This window comes from Sebastes fasciatus, chromosome 21 (assembly GCF_043250625.1).
Source record: "Sebastes fasciatus isolate fSebFas1 chromosome 21, fSebFas1.pri, whole genome shotgun sequence".
Taxonomy (NCBI): Eukaryota; Metazoa; Chordata; class Actinopteri; order Perciformes; family Sebastidae; genus Sebastes; species Sebastes fasciatus.
In genome coordinates, this window is record NC_133815.1 from 5,804,146 (window position 1) to 5,813,224 (window position 9,079).

The following is a 9,079-nucleotide window of genomic DNA, read 5'->3' on the forward strand; positions in this document are numbered from 1 at the left end:
TTTATATAAGAAATATGCTACTTATTAATGAGTCAACAATGTTATCATGACTCCAATATAATGCATAGTGGCCTTAATTTACCTCCCACTAGCGTCATGTTGTGATTAGATACGTTGAGTTGAGTACGTAGATAAGTGCACTCAAATAAACTCTGGAAAAGCCGCAATAATACCTCTGCTTCTTTTCAAAAACAATGCAATTATGTCCATAAATAATGTATGCAGTTACCTTTGGACACATTGTGCAACTAGTAATTACTCAGAATATCATGAGAACAAAAAAAGACAGTTTATAAACACATAGAGAAATGATTATAAGGTTTCCACAACCACTACATGTTAAAGAACTTTTAATGTACTAAAAGGCACCGTGTTAGCTGTCATTCATACAGTGTTTTCTTTAACTATTTAAGTCAAAATATTGATAATTTGGTTGATAAATGAGTCTCATAGACAGAATCCTGGGTAGTTTTTCTTTCTTAGTTGCAGTTACCTTTGTAAATTCCCAGTCCAGTCATGCACATTCAGCTGTTATCTCTGTTTTATTGCCTTTATCAATCTACCGCAGTCACACAGAGATCATTTATACGATGGTATTAAGGTTATTAACTGTGGTTGTCTTTATTACTCTCTGTCAAAAAGGTGATCGAGCCCAGAGGTAACATCAGGGGGAAAGTGTTGGGGAAGGCAGCTTGTGCCAAATGGGCTCTGAAGGCATTTATATAACAACTTATAAACTAATATCAACAGTTACATCACATGTTAGTTGATGGGACACTGCAGTATTTTATACTATATTCCAAAGAACTTATTTTTTGCAGGGCCTGCGCCAAAAATCTCTGTCGTAACTGCTTCAAAATGACTGATTTGTTGTTTTTAAAGCACCTCTTATTCTCCGACATAAATCCGATACAGTTCTCGTCACTCCTCAGAGACACCCTGCCCTAAATACATCACAACACAAAATTATGAAATCACAATACTGCTTCGTCATATTGTGCTGCTGTTTGTTTACTTTTTCCAAAGTAAATATGTAGTTGGCCAAAAATGTGTTTCTTTGTATCCAATTAATTGAAATATAAATCATGTGCATGTAAGGATAGAACCAAAAGGATGGAGTGTAACAGTGGGTTTAATGCCAGAAAATACAGATACAGAAAAAACATTTGCGACATGAAGAAACCTCCGTAGTCTGACTCGTTACACATTTTCTGAATTATTCCACGATCATATCCAAATATCCACTACAAAGCTATTATAAAAATGGATAGAAAAGCATTTTAGATTGTGATAATTACAAATGATATACTTTATATTATATTCTTATTATTTTCATCATTAGGAATAGCACCATGTTGTGCAAATAGTGTATGTTTAAAGTAAAAAAAAAAAAAAGTGCTGGAAAAATATGTAACTGTAAGAAAGCTCATATTAAGATAATAGTATTAGTTAAATATATTGCAAAGAAACACTATAAACTGAAGGATTGTTGTTTTAAATCCAGGTTGACTCATTCCCACGTCACCGACCACATCTGACAGCTCAAGTCCCAAAACTTCTGCGCCAGGACGTCGTCCTTACCGGCCGCCGAGCAGCTGACAGGAGCGCAGTCGCTGTAAGCAAAGACATAATAGATGAGCGACGTTACATTTAGATACATCATCTCTTTCATACATTCAGTATGGTCCTGCCTGATTCAATGCACAATGAGTTCATGCTTCAGTTCCTCTCTAGCTGCCCTTGCTCGATATGTATTCCATCAAATAGTAAATAACTGTCTTTTAACGTTAACATTAGCAGTGGTTGCTTTTTCTAAACTTCTAAACTGCTCCCACCAAGAGGTTGCAACTGATAAATCCTAAAGGTTGCAAGATAATTTACAGGATTAACACCACATATATATATATATATATATATATATATATATATATATATTAAAAAAAATCATATTTTCTTTTTTTATTTCAGGCATCAAACAGTATTGATTACTAAAAATATATAATTATAAAAAACACTAATTAATTAGAAGTTAATCTGAGAAGGAAAATGTCTCTTTGGCAAACTGTGATAAGGGCTGTAAAAAGACATAAATGTGGGGATCTGCAGTATCAAGCCATAACTTGTTCACAGTCTATTATCTTCTTGACCTCCACAAGGGCATCAAATGTTGTTGATAAGAAATATATGATGAGCTGCATGTAAGAAACAATGTGTACCTGTAGTATCCACCACTCTCCTTCGCCAGCGACGGCTCCACTGCGCAGTAAATGCTCGTCTGAGCTCCCTGGGAAGAGTTTTTGGTGAAAGGACTGACCATCTTCATGACGAACTGTTGAGGGCCGCTCAGATGACGCCATAAATCCGTCTGGACGACTCCGGGGTGGAGAGAATACGTCGTCACACCTGTGCCTGAAAGACATTCAACACCTGATTACTGTTACTGTTCTTAAAATGCATGAAATGACAGAGATAGGGGTATGAAGCACACCTTCTAGTTTCTTCGCCAGTGAGTGGGTGAAGAGGACGTTGGCCAGCTTGCTCTGGGAGTAGGCGGCCTTCTTGTCGTAACTCTTCTCGCTGTTGATGTCGTCCAGCTTGATGGTGCCCCAGGAGTGAGCCATGGAGGACACGGTGACAATCCTGGCTGGCGCCGATCTTTTAATCAGGTCAATCAACAAATGTGTCAACAGGAAGTGACCTGGAGGAAAAGGAAGTGACTTTCATGTTCAATTCAGAGTTTGAGAAAGCGGAAAGAGGATATTGTGTCTTACAAGTATTACAGCAAAAAATACTTTAATAACTGATTACTATGTTGCAGAGAAATAGTTATAATAGTTGAATACTGCTGCGTAAACTATCGAATTTAGTTAGAAACCGGTAAGAACTGTGACTGAAAGGTGACAACAAATTGGTCGGGTTAATGACGTCCAAGTCAAACTACATGGACTTTTAGTGACCAGATTTACAGACAAGGAAGTTATCAAATCGGTGGTCTATAAACTTTGGGAGAGATCAAATGTCCTGATGTCAGGGTCATATAAACTGTAAACTTTATCTCTATCTATCAACGGAATATCTGCCTTATCAGACACCAGCACAACAAACTCTTATAATATCAACACCAATAAATATGTAACAGCAAATGGAAGTTCCTGCTAAATAATAATGTGTAATAGAGGGTTATATACAGGTGAGTGTGACAAAGTGATCTCTGTCCCGATCTTCGATATCAATGTAGGATTTACATTTATCATTTCCAAAGTAACCCATTAAAAATGTCACAGCGACACCAAAGTACTGTTATAAAATACTAGATTTAGTAAGAACACAAGTAGCCAAATGCAGGGAGAAAAAAACTTTCTAGGACACTTTTGTCTTTTAAACATATTTGTAATGCATTATAATCTTATAGCACCGAATAATCATAATTAATTTTATCTATCTATTAATTGCTGGTAACTCGCTGAAATGTTGTTATTGTTGCATGGATCATAGTCTATTATAATATATAATATTGTTGTAATATGTAGGAGGAGTGCTTATAACTATAATTATACGGCGCTATAAGTAGATTGTAACTAGGGCTGTCAAAGTTAACATGATAATAACGTGTTAACCCAAATTCGTTTTAATGCCACTAATTTCTTTAACGCATTAACCCAATTGATCTTTCGGAGCTTTGAGCATTTCTTTTATGCTAAATGCAGTACCTGTGAGGGTTTCTGGACAATATTTGACTGTTTTGTGTTGTTAATTTTTCCAATAAGATTTCCAATAATAAATATATACATACATTTGCATAAAGCAAACATATTTGTCCACTCCCATGTTGATAAGAGTATTAAATAATTGACAAATCTCCCTTTAAGGTACATTTAGAACAGATAAAAAATCTGCGATTAATCACGATTAACTATGGACGATCATGAGATTGATTGCGATTAAAAATTTCAGACACTAGGTGGTGTATTAAGTCCAGGACAGTCCATTCTTGACTATCACATCTTTAACTCCTTTCCTCATTATTATACAGGTAAGGTTCTACATAGTTGTATTTACCAAAGTGATTGACACCGATCTGCATCTCAAAGCCATCTGCTGTCTTCCCATAAGGACAAACCATCACACCAGCGTTGTTGACGAGGATGTTGAGCTTTGGCTCTCCTGTAGATACAGATATTAACAAATTAAATGTTTGTGTCTTTAAAAGTCCCTTTATGTGTATATTTCTCTAAGGAATAAATGGGTTAACCTTTGTTGAAGGCTTCAGCGAACTCTCTAATCGACTTGCTGTCTGCCAAGTCAAGTTTCATGCAGACAACATTTTCGTTGCCTGACTTTTCAATGACTTCTTTCACAGCGGCCTGAGCTCGATCCATGTCCCTGCAGGCCATGATGACCTTTGCCCCTGAACAGAAAACAATAAACAGCAGTGAGATACAACAGCATGAGCAATGTCTAAATAAACATGCAGACAATATGGGTGAACAGCACCCCCTAGTGACAAAATGAGTACATTATGTGTACTGTATCCATAACTAGAGAGGAAATAGCAGGATTTGGAAAAACTAGTCCATGCATTTATCTTCAGCCCACTTGACTACTGTAATGGCGTCTTTACTGGTCTTCCTAAAAAATGGATCAGACAGCTGCAGCTGATTCAGAACGCTGCTGCTAGAGTCCTCACTAAGACCAAGAAAGTGGATCATATCAGTCCAGTTCTGAGGTCTCTACACTGGCTCCCTGTCTCTCAGAGAATTGATTTCAAAATACTCCTGCTGGTTTACAAAGCACTAAACGGTTTAGAGTCAAAATACATTTCTGATCTTCTGCTATGTTCTGAACCATCCAGACCTCTCAGGTCATCTGGATCAGGTGTGCTTAGTGTCCCCAGAGTCAGAACTAAACATGCAGAAGCAGCGTTCAGTTTTTATTAACCAAATATTTGGAACAAGCTCCCAGAAACCTGCAGGACCGCTCCAACTCTGAGTCCTTTTTCTATTTACTTTATAACTGTGTGTGTTTTACACACAGTCTTGTTTTTTAGTCTTGTCAAGTATTTGTTTTAAAGCACTGACCAGAAGTGGCAACAGTGAATCTCGTTGTATTTAATACAATGACAATAAAGCTTTCTATTTTATTCTATTCTATATTCTTTTAAATCAAAGCGTAAAACTTTCCTGTTTGCGGCTGCCTTTCATTAAATCAAATAATGATCTTATACTGCACTAGAGCTTTTACTGTTGTGTGTTATATTCTATTTTAGCTTGTTTTTATTTTCTAATCTTTAGTGTTTTTATAAGTGTTTTAATTATGTCGCAATGTTCTTGAATGTTTATGTAAAGCACTTTGAATTGCCCTGTTGCTGAAATGTGCTATACGAATAAAGCTGCCTTGCCTTTATAGACTGCGTATATCTACATATTATATGTATTTATTGTACATACTACATTTATTTATTGACGGACTGTACACACTATGTTCACCCATTCACTCTGTATCTTTTATATCTCTATTATTGTTTTTATAATTTTTGTATACCTTTACCTCTCCTGTGTTTCACTCTGTTTGCTGATGTTGCTGCTTTGACACCTGAATTTCCCTCCGGGGATTAATAAAGGTTCATCTTATCTTATCAGATCCAAAAATGTCAAATGATACCCAGTTTTTTTCCTGTTTGCTGCTGCCTTTTATTAAACCAGATAATGATCTTATACTGCACTAGAGCTTTTACTCTTGTGTGCTATACACTATTTTAGCTTGTTTTTATAATCTTTAATGTTTTTATAACTGTTTTAATTATGTCTTAATGTTCTTTTGCACTTTGTCACAATGTTCTTGAATGTTTATGTAAAGCACTTTGAAATGCTCTGTTGCTGAAATGTGCAATACAAATAAAGCTGCCTTGCCTTGACTTGCCTTGCCTTTAGACTAAGCATGACACAGCAAAAATAGTCCTGAAAGTTGCATGAGTTTGTAGGTGTGTCAGACAGACTCACCTCTCTTAGCCAGGTCGATGGCTGTCTCTTTACCAATCCCAGTGTTGGCTCCAGTGATGAGCACAGTGTTGTCATCCAGTCTCTCAGCAGAGGACCAGGCAGCCCGGAACAAGTTTCTGAGGATGTTGAGAAATCACAGTTGACTCACATGATGGGTGTGATATGAACCATGACACAGCAACTTAACATTACTACAAACGAAAGATACTAGTTTGCTCTCAAATAAGGCAAAGAAAAAATATACTAGTTTACTCTCAAATAAGGCAAAGAAAAAATAAACTAGTTTTCTCTCAAATAAATCAAAGAAAACTTGTATTATTAACTAGTAGCAGTTAACTAGGTTACCACTTAACTAAATTAACTACATAATCTACTTAGACAGCTGAATATAAGGAGTATATTACCTTATAGCCTGCATTTTACTTTCCCACAGCACTCAGGTGGATGTCTGGTGTAACACTGAACTCAAAAAAGTAGAAAACAAGTCTTTAAATTAAGATTTAACAGCACCAGAGTCCCACAAACGTGATGAGTGTCTGGTTGAAAAGTGCAATCCGGAAGTGACATTAGATATTAATCTTTGATTGGCGGGGATTTCAGCCAATCAGCTGCGACCTCATGGCTCTCGGACGTCACTTATTGGTTTAGCTGTAAATTTGGGTCCGCCCTCTGTGGTGAGTGTGTTCGATTATTAATCCGAGCTGCGCCGGACGGGTGGGAAGCAAAGTTTACAGTAACTAAAAAAAGTACTATTTATTTCTTTATTTATGTACATATAAACTCTGACTCTTTTTAACGTAATTTTTTTATTTTGTATTATTTTTCCTGACTTTCTTTTTTCTTGTTCTTGTTGTTGCTGTTGTTAATGTTATTATTATTATTATTATTTTTTTTAAATATATTTTACTTATTTGTTTATTTCGATCTAAAATATGATATTTTTCAATAATAATTATGTACTGTATACTTAACGGGAAATTAAAAAATTATAAAATGATTATATGTAAAAATAAATAAATAGAAATAATAAAATAAATAAACTGTCACACTTTTTAAAGTAATTCTTTTAATTTTTAATTTTTCTTCTTTTTCTTTTTCTTTCCTTGTTTTTCTTTTCCTTTTTTATTGTTCTTGTTTTTATTGTTATTGTAAATATTATTATTGAACACATTTTTTCTATTTTTTACTTATTTGTTTATTTCGATCTAAACTATGATATTTTTCAATAATAATTATGTACAGTATAATTAACAGGAAAGTAAAAATTATAAAATGATTATATGTTAAAAATAAAAACATAAAAATAAATAATAAAATAAATAAACTGACTCTTTTTAAAGTTATTCTTTTCTTTTTTCTTTTTTCTTTTTTTTCTTCTTGTTTTTCTTGTTGTTGTTAATATAATTATTATACACATATTGCTTTGATTTTTTACTCATTTGTTTATTTCGATCTAATCTATGATATTTTTCAATAATAATTAAATACAGTATAATTAACAGGAAAGTAAAAATCATAAAATGATTATATGTAAAAATAAATAAATAGAAATAATAAAATATATAAACTGTGACTCTTTTTAAAGTAGTTCTTTTCTTTTTTTTCTTTTTCTTCTTTTTCTTTCTCCTTTTTATTGTTCTTTTTCTTTTTGTTCTTGTTCTTGTTTTTCTTGTTCTGGTTTTTCTTGTTGTTCTTGTTGTTAATATTATTATTGTACACGTATCTTTTATTTTGTATTTATTTGTTTATTTCGATCTAAACTAAGATTTTTTCAATAATAATTATATACAGTATAACTAACAGGAAAGTAAATATTACAAAATAATTATTCGTATAAATAAATAAATAATAAATAGAAATAATAAAATAAATAAACTGTGACTCTTTACACGTAAAAAAAAATATTTTTCTTTTTCTTCTTTTTCTTTTTCGTCTTTTTGTTTTTCTTGTTCTTTTTCTTCTTTTTATAATAAACAGCAAAGTAAAAATTACAAAATTATTATATGCAAAAACAAATAAATAAATAAATAAAAACCTCCAAGTTGGCAGGGCATTTTGTTTTATTGTCATGTTTTTAAGATACCAAATATATTACCAACACTAACAAATAGCCATTCAGGTCCATATTTCTGTAATTTATTTAGTTTAATAGTTTATTTATTTTTGCACAATTTAAGAATACACTTGGGGCCTTTCCCATTTCCGATCGTGTTGCTATAGAGTCATGTTTAGTGCAATAATATATATATCAAAAAAAAATAAATCATCCCATCATTCCTCAGTGTTGGTCTCTCCAGCAGGTGGCAGCCAATGACCGTCTACCAGCGTGAATCATCTGAGGAGCCTGTTTTACTTTGACACAGGCCCTGTGTTACTGTGTTATGTCTATAGACAGATTAACAGGTTGGTATTTGGGTAAATCGTGTCCTTGGCTGAGATCTCATTCTGCTGGCAAATAATTTGCTGTAAACACAAACGACCCATCAAAGTTCACCACAACACCATGAATGGTTCATTCATACGTTACAGACGTTATCCCAGCACACCGTGGGGTCACAGCGGTGGACAGAAGGTCATTAGAACAGGAAACACGGTGCCGGTCATCAGCTGATTGTGCATAAGGCAAACATTTCCTTCCCTTTTCTCTGGGAGACCCGTCAGCAAAGGAGTGTACGGGTGAGGGGAGGCATGTATGTGCTGAACAAAGACAAATTGAGGTGTTTCATAATTGGTTTAGAAAACACCCAGGAGTCCGAATCAAGTTTGTCTGCACTTATACTGATTGTATCCTCACGACCCTCCACTTCACTTCCTTTTCCTTGTTTATTTAAGCAACTAGTGGTGGCAAGTGGCACAGGAAGTGGTTGTAAGTGGCTGTTTATTAATTCATCATACACTGTATAACGCCATGACTTATTGGGATCGCCTCGGTAAATCATCTTGTTATGTAACAGGTGCTCTGTGGTGAACATTTGACTATCCAGGATAGCTTGTGCCTTTTAATGCCATTATTTTTTAATTTATAATATGACACAATGGCAATCTGCTTGTGTTTCTCCCCCTCTTCTGTTTGCTATTGT

General features: G+C 34.3%; 1 protein-coding gene across 1 annotated transcript; it reads right to left on the reverse strand.

Moving 5' to 3' along the window:
• Window positions 1-1,114: 1,114 nt before the first annotated feature.
• rdh12l (retinol dehydrogenase 12, like) lies at window positions 1,115-6,559 on the reverse strand. The gene is made up of 7 exons (XM_074621716.1): window positions 6,404-6,559; window positions 6,000-6,115; window positions 4,253-4,408; window positions 4,060-4,164; window positions 2,489-2,698; window positions 2,217-2,409; window positions 1,115-1,613 (listed from the first exon to the last, which is right to left on the reverse strand). The coding sequence occupies exons 1-7, from the start codon at window positions 6,415-6,417 to the stop codon at window positions 1,511-1,513; spliced, it is 897 nt and encodes a 298-aa protein (XP_074477817.1). The 5' UTR covers window positions 6,418-6,559; the 3' UTR covers window positions 1,115-1,510.
• Between the last annotated feature and the right edge of the window lie 2,520 nt (window positions 6,560-9,079).

What these genes read in the sequence shown, in the direction of transcription:
- rdh12l (XM_074621716.1), bottom strand. An exon ending in CATCGACCTGGCTAAGAGAG is followed by an intron (nt 4,409 to 5,999) that starts GTGAGTCTGTCT and finishes TTTTCTGTTCAG; the next exon opens with GGGCAAAGGTCATCATGGCC. An exon ending in GAGAGTGGTGGATACTACAG is followed by an intron (nt 1,614 to 2,216) that starts GTACACATTGTT and finishes CTTTGCTTACAG; the next exon opens with CGACTGCGCTCCTGTCAGCT.